Raw genomic sequence first — 25,396 nt, 5'->3', positions numbered from 1 at the left:
TGGACAGTGGACACCATATGGCACTATTGAACTGATACACTAAAAAGACTAATTCAGCTGGATACAGTGAGTCAATCAGACACTGTCTGAAGACTTTCCTCTCATTTGTCATCTAATCTCTATTCTGGTGCTGAACTGGAAGTTATTCCTTTGCTAAATTAAATAAATTACATCTCAACGTGAATTTACTTGCCAACTATGAACTAATGAAGAACCTACTGAGTGTTGCATTGTGTTTCAATATTAATGCCTAGTAAAAGTGCTAAATGCCTAAATTGCAAGTGTTCCTCATTTTGCTGGGGACCCCCTTAGATCCTTAAGGACTCCTGAAAACCACTGCTCTGACAATTACTAAAATCTGTACAATTTAAGAAAACGGATGAACCAATTATTGGTGAATGTAATTATATCTTCGTGAAAACGGCTTAAGTGGGTCTTAAGAAGAAATGGTTGGTGAACGAGTGCAGAGGTCATGTTTTTGGGGGTGTCCATAGCTCTACAGACCAAGAAGAAGAAATGGTACCATTTAATGTTTTCTTAAAGCGAAAATTTAAAGTCCATAGCCAGACAAATCATATCCTCATCTCCTCTCCTTCTATTGAGTATTGAGTTGTGATTTCCATGTACCCATTCTGTAAACTGTTAATACTTCAATCAAAACTCTGACAATAGCTTAATCAAAAACAGGCACTCTCTGAAAAGGTCTTCTCCCTCCATCTTTCAGATCTTTCCTGTCCTTGCATGCATCTCTCCCTCCATCAACCATGCTAATAGTGCTAAGTAAATGGCCTTGTGTGGCCTAGTGTGTGTGTGTGTGTATACACGAGTGCTCAGGGGTCAGGTCCTTGCTTCCTTGCTTCCTCCAACTTAGCAAGAAACCACTTTGCTATCTCTGGAGTTTGGAAATTAATAATCTTGCCAAATCCATCCTCTTTGCGACGGATGACATCCTTATGATATTTGTCTCTCTCTGCAGCCTCGATGCGAAGGCATTGACCCTCGATTAAATGAGGGTCCTTGGTGAACTCATTGAACAGATACTGCCACATACAGGTCATTGGGCCATATGGATGCTTCATCACAAATAAGATACCGCTCATGGTAATGATGAGGAAGTTGTTGTCATTGATCTTGGCATGAGCAAAGTATCTACACTTTGCAAAACGTCCGTTCTCAATTACCTGAAGAATCTGTCTGCCGATAACCTCCATACCCTTATATGGTTGTATGACCCCATTCTCGTGGATGAAGCGAGGAAGGCGCAGAGACTCAAGGTCCTGTGAAGTCTCTACCACCTTCTTGATCCCTTGGACTGCACTTCTGAAAACATCGATAACGCCTACTGTAGGTTTGGCCACCAATCCCACTAGACCCTTCACACAACCCTTACAGAAGCCTGTCACACCACCTTTCTGAGCACCTTCTATGGGTTTGGTGATAACACCTGTGATTCCACCGAGAAGACTTGACATCAGTGCGTCTCCGGTTCTGGATATCTGCTCTGCCCGGCTAATACGCTGTAGATTGTTGATGTTCTATTGTCTCTCCTGCTGGTACTCATCATCCATCGTTATGGCAACAATACTCTTTGCCGCAACATCAGTGATCCTGGAGGCTGGCTTGGTGAAGGCCTCAACCATGTGGCGCAGCAGACCTTTTGTTCCAAGTTCCAAGCCTTTCCCAAGTTCCCCCTGAATGGCTCCCACATAGGACTCATAGAAGAAGGTCTTCACTCCTTCAGCCACCCCCCGGATCAACCCCCAGGGATTTCCCAGCACATCAAGACCGAACACCAACACATATATTTGTTTAATGGCCTGATTGACATAATGATTTGTAACTTCTATCTTGAGCTGTTGAGTTGTGTACAACTGGGAGGTGTCGGTAGCCGAGATGTGGTCAAGTTCTGCCAATGTATAGTGTATGTCATTGTCAAACTGCTGCACCTCCTGTTCTGAGGATGTTATACTGGCGTTCTCGGGTGTGAACAGAACTATGATGGCATTGAGGAACCCCAGCTCCAGCTTCAAACACATCTCCTGAATCAACACCTCGAAGAACTTGAAGCGATGTCCTGCCGCTCTGGTAACAATGTAGATATCTGCGTATTATGCCCTGAGATGGACTTGGGCAGTTTGATGGGATAGAACACATAGGGGAAGATGGCTCCTATCAGCTGATTCTGGATTTGTACACGGTTGATTTGGATGCGGTATGAGCTCTGTTGTGGGGAGGCACTATACTGCACCTTCACCCCAGGCAAGAATTTCCTTCTGAGCTGAGCCTTGAATGGTTTAAGCACCATCATATTGTGGCCATTGGGAGTCAGAGAAACCTTGTATCTCTTCCCCAAAGCAAATATTGTGTTATCTATGGGCTCACACTCTATGTACTCTCTGAAGGTGTTTTCCAGTAACTCTGCTGTTTTGCCAGTCAGTGACTTCCATCTGGGCTTCGTCTTCATCTTGAACTCCCACACCACATCAGAACTTGTAATCCCGATTAAACAGATCTCCTGGCTGGTAGTGTTGTTTACCAGAGACACGCCTACATCTTGGAGGGACATAATTATTTTTGTCTCAGCCAGCTGAGCTTTCTCTGTCTTGCATAGTAACGTGTACTGACGCTCTCCTGTAAAGAGCAACACCCGTTGGAGGCCTTCATAGAAGGAGATCACAAAAAGATTACCCTCATCTTTCATATTCTTACGTAGATCTCCCTCACTCTTCAGAGTGTCATGGTACTGGCCACATATCCAGTGTAGCTCTCTAGATCCAGTGGGCTCTGTCCACGTGTAATACACAGCTTTACCTGGCTCCAACTCTTCCTTCTGCCTCTCCTCCAGTGAGCTCTGGTAGAACTGTAGAACATGGTCCTTGGTATGGTTGATGATGAGGAAGGGAGCAGCACCATCATGGTAGTCAGAGAAACAAATCGTAGTTGAGTGCTCTGATAAGTTCACGTCGACTGTGATCCCACCTAGTGTCTTGTCCAGATGCAGCAATAAGCAGTTCTCTGGCTGTGTGAAGTCAATGGTCCGAGGAGGAGATTCACAACCTTCAACTTTGATCTTAAGGGTCTTGCTGTCTCTCTCAAGCCAGAATGGAATGGCTGACTGTTCAGGTTGTACCTGGGTCCACTTACCCTGTCCCTGCTCACTGATGCAGACAGTGTGTTTGGTTCTGTTGATCAGCAGGTAGTATGGCATGATGGTCACGATGCATGTCAAACTGAAGCTACTGGTGTCAATCTTCACCCCAAGATGGTAATCTTTGTTTGTGCCTTTACATTCTATGTCTCCATAGCTACCGACAGTATCCAGAGAGAATTCCTTTGAATAATCACTGTCTGAGATCATCACACGCACCATTTTGTTTTGCAGGAACATTCGTGGCTTGAAAGAGAAGAGCAGTGGTGTGCCATAGTCCAGTGGGTGTTTTAAAATGATATCGCCAGCCTCGTACTGCAGCAGCTGGCCTGTCTTGTTCTCCATCCAGTAAGGTGAATAGATGGACACTATCGTTTGTTTTGGGTCATATTTGACATGCATCGCTATGTTGAGTTCACTCTTGTCATCCCCCTTGAACACAGTATAGGTGATCTCTTCCTGTTCACTGAGGAGACTGTACTCAGCAGACCAATCCTGAGCCAAGTAGTTGAGGAGGCAGAGATTGAGAATTGACTGGTTGATAACAGCGGTCTGCAGCTGTGCAGAGTGGCCTGGTTTCAGAGTGGCCTCAGGGGTGATATTTCCCCTGTCCTGTAGTTTGTAAGTGATCATGTATGGCAGCAGATTACGCAGCAAGATGGATGGCCACAGGTGGAGGATGTAGGGCTCGTCATAATTATCCTCGATGCTTCCTGTGTGTTTGGATGTTGTCACTGTGTCCTTCAGCGGTATAATATTGACAATCAGCATGCCAGCCTTTTCTCCACAGTGGTAACAGGTCTGCTGAAGACGTGTGTCAGGTTCCTGTCTAATGACTTCCTTGTAGTTGAAACCCTCTGAGCACTCAAACTCCTCTGTCTGACCGCTTTCGCCCGCCTCTATTACTGGCTGCAGACTCAGCTCAGAACTGTAGTAGTCCAGAGGCACACAGAATTCCTCATTGGGGAGAGACATACCCAAACATTGTTGATGTGTTGATCCTTCAAACACGTTGAACGGGATAGAAAAGTGATTGATGATCTGGACAGGTGAGCGGATTTTTATGTACTTGTTGCCCTTCACAGTGTAGATCTGACACACTAGGAAGCGAGTGAGCCCCGAAGCAATATGTTTCACACTGTACATCCCTTGGCCAACCTTGACAAGCGGCATGACATTGGACATGTGGCCCACTGGAGTGGACCTTATGTAGTAATTATTTTCACTTAGGGGGATTATAGTGGAGAATTCATCAGGGTCTGTGGTGGTACTTGAGTAGTCCATATTGAGGCTCTCTCCATCCTGCAACTCCACTGTACAGTTGTCACGCTGTCCATCGGTGGGGCTGAACATCTCACTGTAGAGGACAGACACCAGCAGGCCTAGACAGTTCTTCACTACAAATGGATGCTTTTGGAAGTACTCGTTTGTCTGCTCGCCTTCCTCTGCAAATGTCGTTTGTAATTGACTGAGAATGCCCAGTCCACATTTTGAGAGGGTGATGTTGAGATGGTCTTTGCTGCTTATGCGAATAACTGTCTGATATGGGTTTTTTCCTGTATATTCTGTGTTTGTTCCTGTATATTCCTTCTTCATCTTCAGGTCTAGAGCCCATGGTCTTTCAGCCTGTAATGGTTCCTCTAATGGTTCCAGAAATGGCTCCCACACTTCCATCACCTCATTGTAGTAGTGCATTTCCAGACTAAGCTGACCTTGGAAGTTAGTTAACGTTTTCCAGTTCTTGACATCTACATGGAAGGAGGACTTGGTCAGAAGCATGGGGACAGTGTCATGCCCAATCCCTCCATCCACAGTCAGGCAGATAGAGTTGATGGTTACCTGTAGTGACTCTCCCTGTGGTATCAGTGGGGCCAGTGACTCTGAATTCGCATCCACTTTATCTTCCAGGAACCACAACTTTAGCTCCTTCCAGCTCTGTCGCTCCCATAACTTGGGGGGTATGGAGCTGCCTAGCTCCTGTGGAGCTTCTGCAGCAGCCTTTGGCACAGACTGGATGATGGTGCTCACTGTGTTAATGACTTTGGGAGATACCGTCATTGAGAGAGCGCTGATGCTGAACTCCATAGCTTCAGGGGAGGTGGGCATCTGGGTGCTTTTGAAGGAGACCTCACAGGGCTGTAGCACCATGGTTATGTTTCTCCTATTTCCCCTCAGGAAGGGGCATGCCACAACCTTGAGGTCCTTGATGATTGCAATCTTCAGTGATTCCTCTGCATCATTCTTCATCACCAGGTCACACTGCATGACTTGCATCACCAGGGTGGGAGCATCAGCACGTGTTAAGTCTGCCACAAAGACTATCTCTGGGTTCTTCAACAGAATGTTGTACTTGATTGTACTCGTTGGAGCCGGAGCCGGAGCCTGAGCCGGAGCCGGAGCTGGAGCCGGAGCTGCAGTTGCAGCTGGACCAGGATCATTAACGGCAGATAAGATGTTTGCAACATTGAGCAGGAACTCAACGTTGGCACACAGGTAGAAGTCCATATCTATGTCCATAGTGGTGAAATCACAGCCCTCACAATAGGCCACTTCCCTCATGAGGTTCAGCTCAGCAATCCGCATCATCCTGGGATGACAAGAACTGGGGTTCTTGTCATCCAGCAGGCAGTTAAGTTTAACTAAAGTCTTCATGGAGCAGTCCGAGTACTGGAGGTGAGAGGTGGTGATAGTTCCCAGGGTAAACTCTGCCAGTTTCTGCTCCTCTTCCTGCACTTCATTCCCACTAGGGTTGTACAGGACCAGAGTGAAAGAGTCAAACTTTACATCCAGTTTGAGTGTGTTGGTCACATTTGAGAGGGGAGAGGGGGGTGGCACGACTTCAGCTACCTCCTCAGCTCCGATGTTCAGATTCACCACATCTTCAAATTTAGATTTCTTTGAAGTCTGTCTCTTGGCAATCACAGGTTCCACCTTCTTATTCCTCATGCTATCGTCCTCCTCCTGCCCTCTCTCATTTGACTTAGTAGGAGGAATGAGGTTGTTGAAGAAGTTCATGACATTGAGGAGAGCCTTGGTGTAGAGTTGCATGTCTAGTGATGAGAGGCTCACTTTGATTACCTGTTCTGTATTTTGGTGTTGAGACTTGAACTCAGGACCATACCTATCAGCCGAAATGTACTCCAGAGTGAGAAATACATCACCCTTCTTGTTGTCTAGAGTGGTGATGATATGAACCTCCTTCTCCTCAGAATCAATATACTCTGGGCACTTGAGGCAGATGTTGTGGATTGAAATAGACGATGACATGTCAAATGTGCACAATTTGAGCTTAGTTTTCAGTCCTTTCATTTCCAGTTGAAGGATGGTGACCTCCTGACTCCCTAATTGTACGGACACCTTAATTATTTTAAGGTTTATAAGGAAATCGGTAATGTTCTTTTGATGAGGTTTCTTGGTGGGTTCTGTATTTGTGGGTGTGTGGGTAGCAGTGCTTTGTGGGGCAGGTCTGCTCTTAGGCAGGGGGATGCTGTCTATCAGCTCCAGAATGCCACGAATATTATTGTCAGAGATCCGAAGGGATAGCAAAGATATATACCCAGACATTTTAAACTTGGCCATGCGTGAGTCTGTGGCAAACATGGCCCTGCTGAACTTCACTTTCAGATCCACCGGCTCTAGAATGTGCAGCGCCGACTGTTTCCGTTTATGAGCCTTCTTCCAGTCCCCATCTGGTTTGCTGAAGAGAAACTGCAGTCCGTTGAGCTTTATGTTAAAGATGTCGTACGCTCTGGACATGATGTCCTCAACGGCGCTGCTGCCCACTGACAGCTGGGGAAGGTTCTTCCTGCTCTGACTCGTCACCTTCAAGTCTCCCAGGTCCAGCACCACAATGTTCTGAGAAGATTCATAGAAGCCTGTCTGGGGAATGATGACATAGGACGCCAGCAGGTTCACTTGCAGGTCTAGAGTGGTCTGTGTCTCAATTACATACATCAGACCCGAGGATGTACGGTCCCTGAACTGCTCCAGTTTCATCAGGGTAACATTAGTCAGCTGGTCTAACTGCTGGTTGTCAGGGGGCCTGAAGAACTCTAACATACTGTTCACTGTTACAGCATCATACTGTAGATGATTTCCAGGTGTTGTGACAAAACGTGAAGCTTCTGGTCAGCGGTCTCATCCAGTGGGTTGGTCTCAAACGTAATGCTTAGAAGCAGAGTTCCTTTTTCCATGGCAGCGTCATTGGACACCAGGGTGGGGGCAACCCGGTCACCGGCCAGGCCTGTGACTTCAAACATATTGAGCTTAGCGATACGTTTGATGGCTTTTGCTCTTGGTCTCTGTGTAAGAATGGCTCTGAGCTCTCCAACTGTAATCTTGATAATCTCATTCTGATCTGGGGTGTTGTCTTTGAAGGACACAGAGAGCTTCTCCATGTGGAAATCAACCCTCATATCCTCAAAGGCCTTTGGCATGTTGTCATTGACAGCAACCTCACTGTATCCAATGGCAGTGTACAGCTTGGCTTTCTCAGCAGGGGTCAAAACGTCATTAAAAGCTTCAGTTGGGACATCTTTGTCCTGGCTATCAGGCTCACCTGTGTTGTTAAACACCCATCGAAACCAACCCTTGGACCCTTTTCCCGTCTTCACTCCAGGACGGTTGACATTGCTTGCCTCCATCTCAGCCTGCTGCCGGGCCAATGTGATGTTAAATATATCCAGCATCCTCTCAGTCTCATCGAGTAGTTCCTCAACAGGTTTATTGCCGGTGATCTTATCCTTGTAGAGCTCCCGGTAGCGTTTCACCGTCTCCCGGTGTTGGCGGATGTGTTGCCACGACCACATGTGGACACGGGGCTTCACCTCCACCTCCAGTATGCCCGTGATCACATACCGCCACCATATGGGGGCATTGGTGTGAACGTGGACCTCTGGTCTGTATTTTCTATACGGCAGGTTCAGTGTCATCATAGACACTCACACAGAGTCCATCAGCTCCTGAATGCTGATATACTGTGGTCTATTGAGCTCAATGGCCACCACGGCTGGGAGCTTGACTTTCAGGTTCACTTTAGGAGAGGAGAAGTCCACATCCGACCTTGGATTCATCTGGAGTTTAGCATCCACTGTCATCAGACGAAATAAGTACAAGTTGTTGATCTCCATGTCAGCCTCTAGATATTGCAAAACGTTATCTGGATTGTAATTAGAATAGATCTTGGATTTAACATTCCAGTAGGCAAACAGGTTCTTAATCTGCACAAGTTTAAAGATAAGCTTGGCATTCTCATCCAGAATGCAGGGTTCCCAATTCTCATCAGCAGGGTGGAAGCTAAGGTCTTTCAACGTCACACCAAATGACAAAGGACAGTGGGGATTCGTCACGTCATCCTCATAGCGAACATGGATGTTAGAAATTGTGACCTGTAGGTTCTTGATGATCTGAGTGATCGTCTTCTCCATAAAGGTGTCCTGCTTCTCTATCTCAGGGTTATTTTGTTCAGCGGCCTTCTGCCTGTTCTCCTCCATCCTCTTCAGCTCGCTCTGGCGAGCCTCTTGCAATTGTTCTTCTTCCTTCTCTGCATCATACTTTATACGGGCTGTCGGGACTATGAGCAGACTGACACCGCTCAGTATTACCTCCACTGACTGGGTGGAGAGTTGGGACCATGGGATCCTCAGCTCTAGATGTCCTATCTCTCCCGCTATAACTTTAAAAGGAATGTCAAGTTGACTCAATGCATTTTCCTTGATTTTAAGCTTACGGAAAACAGCATCACCTCCCCATATACCAAGCTGAACTTCTGAGCTGTCGAGCTGAACGACCCCTAAAAATCTATTCAAGAGGTGTACAACCAGCGCTTCTAACACCATGTTGCTGGATATAACATGTCTCTTTCCACTACTGAAAGAGCATAAGCCTCTGGTCTGATGTTGTACACAGGTCATACCTTTGATACTAACAAGGCCAATTTGCGCAGGTGTAAGTTGTAAGTCATTCATGAGTTTCCTGACATTCTTTGCACATGGCTCTATTTTTTATTTAAAATATTTCTATTTATTCTCAATGTGTTTTTGTGTTGTGTACAAACTCACGGGCTGCTGTGAGCTTGTAGATCAGCTATTTTCATTTGTACTCTATACTCTATTGGTATCAACAGAATCACAAACACCAGCTCTGTTTAGTGTCAGTGGAAGCAGCACTGACATAATTTTGACCATCAGTGCGAGTTCAGACTGAAGACCTTGCAGCAGTTTATTACTGTCAGAGTTTTCATTAAATAAACTGTGTCCATATGTTCTGCATAGACACTGAGCTTTCAGCAAGAACCTACTGCAGCTGTTGAAGGGGAAGAGACCACTGAAAACAGTTTCTAAAGGTGTCATTTTGATTCAGTGTTACGGACATGAGTGGTAATATAACACATTTTTGCATGGTTACAGTGATTACACTCTTCTCAGAAGAAACAATCTGTCCTTGTGCTGATAAATTACTCCTCTGGCATACGTATCTGTACAAGTGCAGTTCTTAGCATGCAGCAGATTAACTGACTAGTTAACAGTAGTGCACGCACAAGTGTGTAGTACATGCATGTACTGTAGCTGCATTGATTGACATTGAGTGTCCCAGAAGCACTCTCTCTACCCATTGTCCATGATAGGGATTAAAGGTTATTGGATTGGCTATGGGTGACGTACACAGCCATTGTCTGGCAGGACAGTGAAGCTTTGACCTTTTCCCTGCCTGACATAGATGCTTTGATGTCCGCAAACACACATAAACTACAGAATTAACTTGGATGATAGCAACACTGGTAAATGGTTCTACACATTCTGCAGCTAAACCCATGATAATACCATTATTCCTGCATGAGTAAGCTTCAAAGTCCAATTCACGTCCAGTGTTATAATTTAACTCAAGTGTACAAGTACACCCCCAGGACATGACACTAGTATGTTGCAGGGATTTACCACAATCCAACCCCTTGCTGCTAGAGCGCGAGTAGAGCGCAAAGCAAGGGAGGCACGTACTGGGTCCCATTTCCCAGGCCAGCCGGGGATTGAACCCGACCTCCCAGTCTCTCAGGGCGGACACTCTAACCACAAGGCCACTGAGCTGGTTATGTACCTTGAGAACCAGCTTGCGTGGCTGTCACTGGCTGAAGCTCTGAATATGCCCAGAGTATCTAATCCTGTTAGGGACTGATGTACAGGGGAACGTTTAGTCAACACTTCCTCTCCATCAGACTAGATGAGCTGTTCATTGTGAGAACTTTTGCCTGTTCAGACAATAAAAACCTGTCCACCACTGGGAATACGCACACCTCATTTCACAGATAGACCACTGTCACTGGTCACCTAGATTGTCGTTGGAGTACTGACTGGACCAAGATCACAATGGAAATGTTAAAGACTGCATTTAATAGTGTTGTTCCAGTAAAAGTTCAGGAGTATGTGAAGGACTATTGCAAGAAGAACGGCCTGCTGACGCTCTCAGTCTTTGCCGTGGTTACGGGCTGTGTGCTTGGATTTCTCCTCAGGACATTGAACCTGTCCAACCAGGTACGGATGGATGGAATATGATGCATGGAATGATGGAATAATGGTCAACAATATCAACATATGGGCTGTGGATCTTTATGAGGCTATGAAGAGAAATTGTGCAAAGAGAGTCCCATGTGACAAACAGTATTTTGTGCTCTGGAGTGTTTAATGGTAAAGTGGCATAGATTCAAAATAGAAACTCCCAGCTGGGGTATTTGCTCTTGAGTTTAGGCTTACTACAGGGGAACACTTTGTGTTTGGAGGGGGGAGACAATGCCGTTTTCCCCAGTGGTGTTATGTAATGTCCTGCTTACCAGCCTCTTACTAAGTGCAAGAGGTCTTGTCCTTGCTGTCTGACTCTGACGTCAACTTACATGGTGTTTGGAACTGGTTATAAGGCTCAGCTGATTGATTAGTGGATGGGTAGCTTCAGAGACCACAGGCTTTTCATTTTCACAAGAAAAAGAAAAGCCTGGGAAAACAAGTCACATTTTCTGGTCTGGTCTAGGAGTGGAAGTGAACTACAGTGCAGAGGGGCGTCGCACCACATTTGGTGACGTCAGTGTTCTCCATTGTTTTCTACAGGGGAGGGGCGCTCAGATTGGTGATCCCAGCGGCACCCACGCTGGGCAAGACCTAGAATGCGGAAGTAGCGTGATTTTGGCGGACATATACCGCTCAAGGAAATGATGTTCATACAAATCTATTTACATTTTCCATGTATGAAAGTGTTGTGATTGGTCGAAAAATATCTTATCTGGGGGAAATGCATCTGAATGAGGCTAAACGGCACTCGCCCCTCTAGATTAGAAATCACACTGGCTGGGGGGCCAGGCTAGTGGATGGGCTCCAGCGGCTGGCAGTGATTTTTGGTGGGGGGGCTATAAGACATCCATTATACTACTGTATATGCTACTAGTTCAACCTGCAGCAATAGCATCATATTCCAGATATCAAAGTACAGCAATGACACTACTACAGGCCTATGTACAGATAGCTGCTCTTACTGCCATTAATAATGACAGTACGCATGCACAGTGTGTGTGCATGCGTACTGTCACCGACCAAAATGGAATAAAGATGCAAGCAACTTGCAAGGTACACACACATGCACGCACGCGCGCACACACGTGGCACCGAAACAACACTAGCAACACACACACAAACACAGCCTCTCTCTCTCTTCCCAACTCAATGAGAGCTCGAGTTACTTTCATTGTGATTAAACCAGCGATTATGTTTCTTAACTTTGTGAGATGAATGAAGCATTCCACAATACCTTTCTGTGGGTCCAGTGTGCGGTCAGCTGTCTGCCCCAAGCAAGAATTTCAAACTCACAAAACAAATGTACCTTCCTCTATCACCTCTCCAAGTCTGAGCTTGACTGACAGCTAGTTTCCCCTCATTTGCCACAATATACAGTTATAGCTCCCATTTGCAGATCACTAAGGCTGCCTAACCCCTTATCCAGGCCTATTCAACTCAAGACTTTTTTTGTTTTGTTGTTATTTTATGGTCAGTGAAGAGAGACAGGAAACAGGGAGAGAGCAGGGGAAACAGCCTACTATATAAAATGAGGAAACCTCTATTTATTTTCATCCATTTTTCTCCTCGTGGGTTGACCAAACGATCTGAGCTTGCACACAGGCATTGATCATTGGCATATGAAGAGAGTGACTAATATAATATAATATAATATAATATAATATAAGCAAATATTTAACTTTTCCCAAATTTAAGCTGTTTATTTGTGTTTTTGTGAATTGTCCTCGCAGGCTATAGCATCTGTAGTCTTGGTTGTGGTCCCGCGAGGAGGGAATCGTCCTGGGATTCCGTCGTTCTTCCGGGTTCTTGGAAACGCCCCCAGCCACTGCAGTTTTACTGAGGTTAGGTTTAGGTATAGTTTTACTGAGGTTAAGGTTAGGGTTAGGTTTAGTTTTACTGAGGTTAAGGTTAGGGTTAGGTTTAGTTTTACTGAGGTTAAGGTTAGGGTTAGGTTTAGGTGTAGGCTGTCAATCACAGCGACTGGCTAGTCACAGCGCACCCTCTACGTCACTCTGTACTCAACTCGAGGACGGAACCATGCTCGCTATGTGGTCCCATATATAACCCGGATGAATGGTGGGTGTAAATGCCGAGCATGGACTAGTGTAGCAATTTGTCCGCCTGGCGAGGGAATTGAACAGGGGACTCTTCGTCGGTTTTTATTTATTATCTAACTGCATGTAAAATTAGTTTAAGAAGACTTTCCTATGACCTATGCTCATACTGTACACTTCTCCAATAGGCCAAGATCTACTTCTCTTTCCCTGGAGAGCTGCTGATGAGGATGCTTAAGATGTTGATTCTACCTCTCATCACCTCTAGGTAAAACACTGACAGACTAGAGGGTATATGAGCATGACATCAGCATCATACCCGGAAGTTATATGCGGGAACGCCCACTGAGTGAAGTGTACTTTTTGGCCTTGATAGCATATACATCCAATCAAAAATCTGCAAATCTGATTGCATAAAAAAATGCTAAACTCACTTTGCCACTTTATGCATGCGCATACCCTCTATGTCTATAGCAATGCTAGGCTAATCTTAATGCTAGGCTAATGTTAGAAGATACCGGGCTGAATCATAGGCCAGTTGTGGTTCTCAAGTCTCAACCTCTTCTGGATCAGGCCCTAGGTCCTTGAAAGTGGCAGCGGTCTAAGCGGCACCCGAACTGCCACTGTATGTGTTCATTTTAATGATCAATCAATCGATTGGGTTCTGGCTTGGACCAATGGAAGTATACTTTAAGTTCCTATTTATCGCTTATCTGTATCATAATGAAAACCTTTTTTTAAAGAAAAATACCATGACTTTTATTTATTTTTAAACAATTATTTGGAGGCCGGTTGAGATGCACTGATTCTCCATGTGTGGTCCAGGGATAGTCAGGGGTTCCAGAAGGTAGTCCTGTAGATACGCAAGCACCTGTCCTAACTAACCTGTCCTTTTTTCCCTGCAGTCTTATGTCCGGTCTGTCAGCCATGGACACGAAGGCTAGTGGTCGGCTAGGGGTCCTGACCATCACCTACTACCTGTGGACCACGTTCATAGCGGTCATTGTGGGTATCGTGCTGGTGCTAGTCATTCACCCAGGCACGGGACACGAGAAGGATGGTCACCATGCCGGATCAGAGCCTGTCATGACCTCTGCTGATGCACTTTTAGATCTAATCAGGTACAAATTGTCTCACACGCACGCACACACATAAGCATGCACACACATGGATGCATGTTTGTGTATATAGTGATTTGCACAGAGCTGGGACCGAACCCCAGTCTCCCACCGATGTACAACCTGCCAATAGAGCTGCATGAGTCCGATTCCCAAAGTTGTTGTTTTCCTGCATGCAAATACGCAATCCTCAGTTTCTCAAATACTCAGACATGTTTCATACATGTGTCATGATAACTTTTCAATCTTTCAAAATGTAATTGTAAGACTTTATTTTTAACATTGACGGCCATGGACATAGATGTTACTTCAAATCCAATGCACAGATCGCCATTGACATACGTCATAGTCATAGGGTTCTATTTACCTATTTGAATACTCAGGACCCCAATGGAAACAAGACATGGTGCTTTCTTGGGTTAAATCCTTTTAGCATTGCATTTGTATTAAACTGTACTCTTCTGTGCTTTTTTGGCAAACTGCTAATTATTCAATCAATCAATCAATCACACAAACTGTCACAAACATTGTCTTGACGTCATGTAGATGTCATTTTGAAAAACAGTGGAAAACATTATTATATCCACCTCTCAGACACCACTTGTGAATTGTGAGTGACAAATATAATACTTAGCCAAATAAGGGCCTCAAGATTACTGATCTTAATGAATATTGTAAACAATTTGTATTAGAGTATGTTAATGCAATATAAAATAAATAGATATCAAACTTAGGCATTGCAGCTTAAATACATTAACTACTTTTACTTATGGGGTCTCATGGTCTCATCTATTTTTTAGAAAAGAATGGAACCATGTATTTAATTCATGATAAATCTGGAAGATCACAAGATCATTCAGCAATCTTCATTGATTCTTGGTTTTGCAGCTTATCTTTTTTTTAAGGCATGAGGATTTGCCCTGTAATTCCTTGTAAAACCATTCCAGACCCATTAAAGCCAGTACAGTTCCAACAAACCCCCAGTGTCCTCTCTAGATTACTCCTTTGAGGAAGATGAGCTCCTACTTTAACCACAAACTCTTAAGTGACTTAGATTGTGAGTGCTGAGCCAACCACAGGAATAAATGTATAGAACCGACATTTTCATTCATTGGAATAGGCCTACTGGCTTATTGTTTTTGGATCTATGTTAATATCTTATATAAAAAGGAACATTGGGGCCCTGTGAGGCTGTGTGTGGAGATCACTGGGCCCTTGCATTAATCTGCCTGTGCACAGGGCCATATGGAATGCCCTCCGTAGGCCGTAGCTTCACACAACTAAGCGTTGGCCAGTGGTCTAAGCATTTCATGTTGAAGGAGGAAAAGGTGATGTTCAATAGTTGCAGCAGCACTCCTGCATCGGTGACTGGCCTAAGAATAGACAGCCATTATATAACTCCTGCTTTCACAGATTAAGAGAAGGACCCTGTGTGCTTTTCATGTCACTGCACAGGGCCTGCGACGTGGTAGATGTAAACAGGCTTACAACACCGTACATCCATGTCAGAGATCCAATAAAGCCTATTAGATTATATTTAGAGCTGTGTGGTCAGAGCTTGGTGGTCAAAAGCCAGGTATGTGTTTCAGTGTTTGTGACCTCTCATACGTTTGATGAGCTTAATGTCAGAGGTCAGTGCTTCATAAATCTGCCTTACTATCCTTATGAACCTTAACGACCTTATTCTGGGGTGAATATTCTGTGGTGAGCGTGTTGTGACTTGTGAGCTTGTAGGTGAAAGAGGGGGGGACCAAGTGAACCATGGGAGAGCCTGGTAAACTATTTATATAGGGTTTAGTTGTTAAGATTCATTTATTTAACAAAAAACTAAACATAAAATAGGTGAAATTTGGAGATACAATTAAGTGACTATAATATGCAAGTACAAAATCACCCACGCATTAACTCTCCTGTGACTTCACACCATTGAAGCTGGCTTTTTGATAAATGAGATGTTATACAATACAAATATTATTTATATATATCAGATAAATATCTCTATCTTTTACAGGAACATGATCCCTTCCAATCTGGTTGAAGCCACTTTCCAACAGGTGAGTGGATAAGGACACAAAAATTTAAGTTATCCTTGCAACCTACATGCATGTATGATGTCGATGCTGTTGGGTGGAAACATTGTAAAACTGTTTATTTTACACAATTTTCCTATTGTTTTTAAACATTTAAAAATAGATCAAGCTTGTAGATCTATTCTATTTGGAAACGGCTGATCTACAAGCTCGTAATGTGAGATTTCGTGATGTGTTGTGAGCTAAGTTTGCTCCGCCATTCTCAAGCAACCTGCTTGCCTTTCTCTCTTCTACACCACAGTACAAAACAGAACTGGTGCCCATCGTACAGAATTCAAATATGAAAGAGTCTCAGGCCAACTATGTGTACGTGATGCCCGACTACAACAACCCTGTGCTAGGGCACCCAGTGTTTCTGGAGATCACTCCTGCTCCTGATATTAAGTACAGGGTCATGCCAGGTAGCAGCAAGGGCATGAACGTGCTGGGCATTGTCATCTTCTCCACCACCATGGGTAAGGTGCACAGATGTATATTGTTGTATAATGGTTGTCCAACACAGGAAATGGAAAAAAAAACTGTGTTCCAATAGGATACAATTTAATTATTATTCTATTACTCACAAACTCCTGTTGTACTTTTGAACATTAAAAATGTTTCCAAAATGGCAAAAATAGCAGATTTACATGTTCCCAATGAGCATATAGATCGGTCATTTTTAAGCAGGACATTTTTAAGTACCTGCCCACCATCATGGAGTCTAAGGGTTCAAATCCACCCCCTGTCCGAGTATACGAACACAATTGGCTGCGTTTTAGGGAGGGAAGCTTGACAGCAGGAAATGTTTAATGGGAGGAGTAGGATGGAGACACTACCTGTACATCCTCCTAGTGGGGGCTCCTCTGTCAGCGGAGGCACACTGTCGCGCACGTTTTCGGCTGCGCACAGCAGCTGCGCACAGTTTTTAGACAGCTGGTGGATGGAAAAGAAGCTCCACCTCCGCGCCCGACTGACACGACGGACAGCTTCCCGGACGCACTCTCCTCCGCGTCAGTCTGCCTATGCCCACTGGCAGTGAGGCGAGCCTGTAGGGTACAACAGCAGTGGCAACAACTAACGACTAAATTGTGGAGAAAGGAGAAATAGATGTGTGTTATTCACCATTTACACACGGCAGTCATTTAGTTAAGTTTAATGCCACCCCAGGTCTTTCCAACCCGAAAATGTGCATGCAAAATGGCTGCGGTGTGAATAAAGTGTGTTTATTAAATTAAATAGCTCTATGTGTTAAATTCAGAGCTAAATTTACGCTCTGGATTTCAATACAAACACATGCGCTTATGCATACACCCACACAAGCACAAAAACTAACTGAATATTTGACATTGTTTTATATTGTACTGTGTGTGCAGGCCTGCTGCTGGGGAAGATGGGAGAGCGTGGTGCACCACTGGTCAATGTGTGCCAATGCATCAATGAGTGTGTCATGCAGATTATCAACGCAGCCATGTGGTACGACCCTAGATCTCTGTGTTTCTCAAGTACATCCCTCTGTCTTGTGTACAAACAGAAACACTTGTGCCCGACAGTCCGATTAAAGAGTAGGTGTCTCAAAATAAGCACTATTAACATAAATCTGCCTGGCACACAGCTTAGGTCTTCAGAACAGTCCTTTATATTCTGTGGCAGCAGATGATAGTGACCAGTGGCTTGCTTCACAATTAATCCCCTGAATTGAATCAGAAGAACAAAGGTATACAATGGTCTAAACTAAAGAAAAACAAGACATCTTGACCTTGCAGGCGAGAGAAGGGGAAAAAAACACCTTAAAGAAACGAGAGACTAAGAACAAAGATGAGGTAAACGATAAATGGTAGTGTGAAGTCGTACATTCTATATATATTCTAACAATATAGAATGCATTAAATGGCTAGTGAGTACATTTCCTACATTATAAATGCATTAATTCATGGTGATTATGGGAGAGAATGAGATAAAAACAGAAAGAGAAAAGAAAGGGAGTGGGTCTTCTCTTCCTGTGAGAAAGTAAAAATCTCATCATTTAATCACAGTTCAAGATGTGACATTCAAGCGAATGAAGGGTGAGTCCTAAAGCAGCTTTAGGTCTTACGGTCAAGTGAACACTGAGCACTGAGACAGGCGTAAGACAACTGTGTCGTGTGGGTCACTCTTACACGGCAGCACATTGATGAAAACATGACAACTTAATGTCATGCCATGTGTAGGATAATTTAGCCCCCTGTGAAAGTTCCTTTCACTTTGAACTGCATTGATTGTGCTATAATGTATTTCATTTAATTCTAATCTAGTTAATTGAATTAGCTAGTAGTGTTAAGTCACTCTGTTCCACTCCAAAGGACAGTAAGGAAACAACTCCAAGATTTCCAACTCAAGTCAATTTTTATTTTCCAACTTTTTTTATCCACAGTTGGCTTCATTTGTTGACTGGTTGATTTCTTGAATTAGGTTGAAAACCTTCGAAAACAAAGAAACAAGGTTTAGCAACATTGCCAAACGATCAATTTATAAACATTAAATATATTTTCAACTAATCAAATGGCTTTTAAATAAGTGTTTTAACAATAGTGTTAATTACCTAAATTAAGTTATTTTAAACACAATTTTATTAAGGTCAACACTTCAAATATTCTTAAGTTAAGTAACAATCTTGGAATAAAGAAAGAAAACTAGCTGATGTTCAAACTTGTAGATCATCTTTTTCAACTAGCGTTTTAAACAGAGTAAATCAATTTAGAAGTATTTTAAATTCTTAAAGAAATGTAAATCATTTTAACATTTCACTTTGTATTATTCTTTTAGTATACTTTCAAACACAAATGAAGGCAATTCTGCAATGTGACTTCCTTCACAATTCAAACTAGCAGTATACTAAACACATTAGATCAGATTTTAACACATAAGCAGTATTGCAAACATAATGTGACTGAAAACTGAAAACAAACATCACCGACCTTGGACTTGGAACCCATGAGTAGGTCTTGCTTCTTGTCTCTGGTAATTTGTTTGTGAGAATGCTCCCACCAGCCTTTTCAGGTGTTCCAGCTCAGGTAAACGAGCAGCCATCTTGCTGGTGCACTCTGGGAGATGTAGTTTTACCTGAGCCATCATGCTCAGTCATAAAGAATATTCTAGTTTCTGAGTTTTGACTCAACAAGTGTTATATTCCGATGGATACTTAACAACAAATAACAACCTTCGTCTTTCTCTCTCTCTCTTTCTCCTCCTCCCAAATTTCTGTGCAGGTATTTTCCATTTGGCATTGTGTTCCTGGTGGCAGGGAGGATTCTGGACATGCATGACCCAGCCCACCTCGGAGAGAAACTGGGCATGTACTTCATCACAGTGCTTGCAGGCCTGTTTGTCCACGGCCTCATTCTCCTCCCTCTCTTCTTCTACCTGCTGACAAATAAGAATCCATTCACCTACATCAGAGGCCTGCTGCAGGCCCTGGTCATCGCACTTGCCACCTCCTCCAGGTAACAGGAGACAGGTCTTGTGCAGGGGTCATCAATATGTGAGTACACGGACAGAGGTGTCTGTGGCATATTGTTGATTTTACACACCATTTTAATGTTCTCATTTTTATCACAAGATCTTACTGAATGTCAGTCTGAATGTATGGCACATCAGTGGTTCTCAAACTTTTATTTTCAAGAGCCCCCATAAAATTAGTTCTATTTGTACACTCAGATTTTATGTTTGTCTATACTCATTTTGTATGTCTGTGGCAAAAATATAATTTTGACAAAAAAGTCCACCACAAGCCAGCATGACGATGACCTGACCCCTGGTGTTGTTACCTTTTATAATACTATTATTTTATGTGTATTTTCTCCACCTCTCAGACTTTTTTGTTACAGATTAGTCCTATTTTACAGTAGATTTGGCAATCAACCCTTGCCGACACAATGATATTGTAGAAGAAAAAAACGCTAAACAAAGCATATTTATTAAACGTAGTATATCATATAATTAAATATTCCATTTTTATTTTCATGATAGAATCAAAGGTTTTATGGTCGAATTACCAGGATCCTGAATGGCTTGATTCTATGCTTCAAATAATTTATATAAATAATGTTTGTAAATCTCTATGGGAAAAATGAATGGCCGATTTTTCAGTGGTGCCAGTAAACCACGCTCACTGCTATGCCCTATAGAGAACGGACAGCCTCGCCCAGTGGCGTAATAAGACGACTGTGGACACACCCCGCGGGGTGGTCACCGTGGTCCCTCGTTTAGTAACATGCATGAGTCATGACAGTACTTTTCAAGGGTTTTAGCTTGACATGCAAGCTGGTATAATATAATGTACCGGTATATATTCTTGTTTTTTAGGGATTCAATTATTCCTTTTTTGCCACCCTCTAAATCTTTCTGAAATAACACCTCCGGTTAATATTAAGGATCATGGGAAAGGCAAGTTCCTTTTCAGGATAACTTGTATCACCTATAGCTTATTCCCATTCTTACTGTCTCTGCAGTTCAGCCACTCTGCCTATCACCATGAAGTGTCTTTTGGAGAACTGTGGGGTTGACAGGCAGATTGCTCGCTTTGTTCTGCCAGTGGGAGCTACTATCAACATGGATGGCACAGCCCTGTATGAAGCTGTGGCGGCCATCTTTATTGCTCAGGTCAATGATTATGAGCTGGACTTTGGCCAGTTGGTCACTATCAGGTGAGGATGGACATAACTCTGCTAACTTTTGTTACTTTTACTCCCTGTCTTTTCAGTCTGTCTCTCTCCCCTGAACATGACTAGTTTGTTGTGTGATATATCATAGACATCACATCCCTAATATCCTGATTCTTTCTCATCAGTATCACGGCAACCGCAGCCAGCATAGGGGCAGCTGGAATTCCTCAGGCCGGCCTGGTTACCATGGTGATTGTCCTGACCTCAGTAGGGTTACCCCCTGCCGACATCTCACTGATTGTGGCTATCGATTGGGTCCTGTGAGTATCACTAATGATGTCATGCACCAAAGGTGCCCAGCCCACATGGACTTACAATTACAAGACACAACATAATAAATCAATAAAATAAAAACTAAGTTTTTCAAACTCCATTTCAAACATACAGAACATTCCATCTTCTTTCCCCTGCAAGCCTTACATATGAAATTCACTAAAAAGAAAATACATTTCCTAAAACAACAACAATCTTTCATAATCATCTAACAAAAAAGATAACAAAAATAGATGACATTTTACCTAATAGCAAATGTCTTAATTCATTATAATGGACAAATAAAATATATTTCATTTTCAATTTCTTCCTAATCACATAAAAAACTAATTATATCCTCCTTAGGAGTACCAATGAATATAACCGCTTCCCACCTTCTGAAAATCAATGAAACAGTGTTGATTTGTTTTCTTGAAGTGTTGGTCGAACAATAGTAGTTACTGAGTAAATACCGGTATGGTCAATAAAAGTATGTATTTTTTACGGGGATCACTATTGATATGACAGCTGACAGTCTGATTTTAATAGTAGACGCATGTCGAGGCGCAGCACAGCGTACAAGGTTCACATGCGCAATAATAACAGATGTACAAGTTGTCGACACGTAATGGTATGTACCGTATGGTACACGATGTAAGCTTGTATAGATCTGTTTATTTTAACCATGCGCCGCCATCACACAAAGTTATGACAAAGCATGCGATGCATGAGACTTCATGCGAGAGTTGAATTCTTTCAACTTGATCGTCCCTCTCCTTTTTTCTGTCAGAATCTGTATAAAATATTGTGTGTGTGTGTGTGTGTGTGTGTGTGTGTGTGTGTGTGTGTGTGTGTGTGTGTGTGTGTGTGTGTGTGTGTGTGTGTGTGTGTGGGCGCGCGCGCGCACACGCACATGAGGGGAGAGACCCGATATATGGGAGAGACGCAGATACAGAAATATTTAAAATAATCCATGTCTCGCTCTAGCACACGTATAGAGAAAGAGCCAATGGAGCAAATGTTAAATAATCTACACAGGTGGTCCCAAATGATTAATTGATTACATCACTATAGCAAAAGACGTAAAACTAGGTCAAGCAGCACGCACATTATTGTTCAAACACCTGCTCCGTTCATCTGTTGCTCTTATTTGGCTAATAAAATAATTAATAAGAATGAATGCAATAGCAAGTTGTTGCTGTCATGTTGCTGTTCTCTTCTCTCTCTCTGAAGGTTGCCCCAAAAATTGCAGACAGTAAAATGACGATGTCCTAGGGTGACCAGATGTCCCTCTTTGCGTGGGACAGTCCCTCATTTCCAAGACTTTTCAGGCGTCCCACAAATTGAGACCCTGTCCCACATTGTGACTGGCAGGCAATTGCATTAATGTTCAAATGCCCTAATAGTTAGTCCCATAATAGTTGGCCTTCTGCTCTCTCATTGTCTCTCCCTGCAAGTGTTTTAAGCATGTTAAAATAGCATAAAAATAAAGCATGATTTTTATGATAGCCAATATTGGGCCTATGGTCGAATATGACATCAAGGCTATTAATAGCAACTCATGTAATAAGTTGCTACTCCAGTATGGCTTGTGTGGGATAAGTGGGACGGGGTCCCCGTCCCACTTATCCCACACATGTGATACTTCTGTCCCTCAAATGAACAGTTTGGATCTGGTCACCCTACGATGTCCCAATAAATAATTTCCGTTTTCTCATGCCCCCCATGTAAAGCAATATTGAGAATTCATATAGGCTACCAGTAGTTCTCAACATGTGGGTCCCCACATGATTTGGCGGTGTCACTTCACTGTCAGTGACAATTTAAGGACTTTTAAGACTTTTATAATACCTCAAAGGTTCTAAAAGAAAAAATACCATTACTGCATCAAAACATTCAAAAGTAATCAGCAAACCATGCTATAAAAAACTGGTTGGCCAGATTATTAAATGATAAAGAAAGAGGCAACAATTGTGAAAATAGCCGATCTACAAGTTCACAACGAGCTTGTAGATTGGCTATTTTCACAATATTGCCACAATTCAAATGAAATGGCAAATATGAAAAGTCAATTGAAATGAGAGAAATGCTTTTTAACCTTCAGATAATGAACGCATTTTATTTTTCCATCTACACCAAACAAGTGTGTTATTCACATGGAATACACATGTAATTCCCTTTGACCTCATGGGGTCATTGAGGGAGTCACCAAGCTAGATGTGACTGTAATGCCCCTGACCAATGAGTAGTGGTCAAGGTGGGCTACATGGGGGGGACCCCTTAATTTAGGCGTTTCGCCAATAGCGTCCAGGAGGGATTACCCTCCAATGGCTGGCAGTGATTTTGGGTGGGGGGCCTATAAGACATCCATTATACTATTATGCTACTAGTTCAACCTGCAGCAATAGCATCATATTCCAGATATCAAAGTACAGCAATGACACTACTACAGGCCTATGTACAGATAGCTGCTGTTGACAGTACATGCACACACACACACGCACGCGCGCGCAACTGGCGCAACCAAAATGGAATAAAGATGCAAGCAACTTGCAAGGCACACACACATGCATGCACGCGCGCACACACGCGGCACCGAAACAACACTGACACACGCACACAAACAGCCTCTCTCTCTCTCTCTCTTCCCAACTCAATGAGAGCTCGAGCCACTTTCAATGTGATTAAACCAGCGATTATGTTTCTTAACTTTGTGAGATGAATAAAGCATTCCATTCCACAATACCTTTCTGTGGGTCCGGTGCGGGTGTCCAGTCGGTCAGCTGTCTGCCCCAAGCAAGAATTTCAAACTCGCAAAACAAACGTATTTTGTCTCCTTTCCTTTTGTTATATCCAAAATGGACGATATGCTCCCAGTCTCTTAACTTCATTTTCCCCTCCACGGACACGGGACAAAACGAATTATAAAGTAAATAATAAACTTATTTCATTTAAAATACTTCCACCCAGTCTTTCACATCATAAACAACGACACATGAGCAGGTGCTGTGATTGGCCAATGACCTCACGGTCTGAGGCGGGCATTAGGGCTGAGCACAGCCCTCTATTGGCTCTGGGGCTGAGAGATTTTAGCCCCAATGGCAAGTAAACCAAGCAGGCGTATCTTGGCAGCTGTCAATCATTCAACGCAATGAAAGCCAATGGAAGCCTTTTGGGCTGTAGAAAATCAGCCCATTTTGACCACCTATTTTGTGTTTTTCTTGTAAATATTTGATGCTGTTGCTGCTTTAGATTATACCAGAATATAAAAGTATCTATTCTAAAACATTTTAATCATTTCTCATCTTTACTCCATAGGATAGGGGGGGCTCAGCCCCCCTTGCCCATTTATACCAGCCACCCCTTACCTGCACACATTTCACTTCCATTATTTTCTTTAGACTGCTCACTTCTTTCAAGAAAGCCTCATCAAATAAAGAATGATTACACCGGGAAACAATTTCTGGGGGTTATGAGTTTGTAGTTGCTCAATTATGTAAGCATGTTCCTTGTTTAAACGTACACTTCACTGCACATAACCTCTTATCAAATACAGTCCCATATAGTCCCATAGCCTTTGTAACTGTTGATTCCAATAATTGGGTTAACGTATTCTTCTTGACCATTTGGAGTATTGTTTTTAACACATTTATCCAAGTCTGTATATAAACACTCACAAAATGTGTCATACCAAGCATCCATATGAACTTGATTATTCTTACATATTTAACTTAAACTGATCAGTAAGCTACAATAAGATACATACGAGATTACATACATTTGTTTACAAAAATAGGGAGTCTACTTGCACCTCTTTAAAAGTAGATCTAGTCTGGAACGATACGTCAATCAGGCATTTTACATCTGTCTCCCAATAAAGAGATTCTAACCCTAAACTCTCCAATAACTAATTTGGGGTCCAAACAATACAACAATACAACAAATAATTAACAATAACATGCTATAATAGCCATTCACCAGGGGAATATATTTAATATCATCTTTTACAAGGCAGATGGGGCGGGTAGTACTGCATAGAGAACATGATTTTCTTCTGACTGGTTCACAGGGATCGCTTCCGTACGATGATCAATGTCCTTGGGGATGGCTTTGCTGCTGGGATAATGGCACATGTATGCAAGGAAGACTTTGAGAGGGCAGCTGCTGCTGCCACTCCCACCAATGGCATACGAACTGAACGGGTAAGGAGAAATTACGGTCTCTGACAGTGGCTAACCTGACATGATCCAGCAACAGCATCAACTAATTGCTTCAAGTGTCCCAGCTAAGCATATTGTATATGGCCTCTTTCCCCACAGAGCGACACAGTAATCTCCTTTGGCAATCAGTCTGAGTCTGATTCCCTGATGGCACATCGCTGTGATTATGTGTTCGAGGTGGATGGGGACAATGTCTGCCAGATCTGAGGCAACACAAAATGGACTGGAAATGTTTCACGACCACCTCCCAGGACAACCAAGAAACCACCAGAGTCCAAGAAG

General features: G+C 43.2%; 2 protein-coding genes across 2 annotated transcripts; one reads left to right on the top strand and one right to left on the bottom strand.

Annotated features, from left to right (window-relative positions):
* Positions 1 to 830: 830 nt before the first annotated feature.
* LOC310877710 (intermembrane lipid transfer protein VPS13A-like) lies at positions 831 to 8,985 on the bottom strand (the record flags this gene model as incomplete). Its single annotated transcript, XM_083791659.1, is given in 5 exon segments — positions 831 to 1,501; positions 1,586 to 2,110; positions 2,113 to 7,234; positions 7,237 to 8,088; positions 8,092 to 8,985. Coding segments are annotated over 5 exon segments (8,064 nt in total).
* Positions 8,986 to 10,509: 1,524 nt separating this feature from the next.
* On the top strand, positions 10,510 to 25,321 carry LOC310877709 (excitatory amino acid transporter 5-like; the record flags this gene model as incomplete). The annotated part of the gene is made up of 11 exons (XM_083791658.1): positions 10,510 to 10,674; positions 12,944 to 13,023; positions 13,661 to 13,876; positions 15,885 to 15,927; positions 16,205 to 16,418; positions 17,316 to 17,415; positions 19,188 to 19,421; positions 20,430 to 20,624; positions 20,768 to 20,902; positions 24,964 to 25,096; positions 25,214 to 25,321. 11 exons carry the CDS (start codon positions 10,510 to 10,512, stop codon positions 25,319 to 25,321), a joined length of 1,623 nt encoding a protein of 540 aa, XP_083647784.1.
* Positions 25,322 to 25,396: the final 75 nt, after the last annotated feature.

This window comes from Protomyctophum parallelum (genome assembly GCF_964188405.1).
Source record: "Protomyctophum parallelum genome assembly, chromosome: 20".
NCBI classification, from domain to species: domain Eukaryota; kingdom Metazoa; phylum Chordata; class Actinopteri; order Myctophiformes; family Myctophidae; genus Protomyctophum; species Protomyctophum parallelum.
This window is presented reverse-complemented; position numbering and strand designations above follow the sequence as displayed.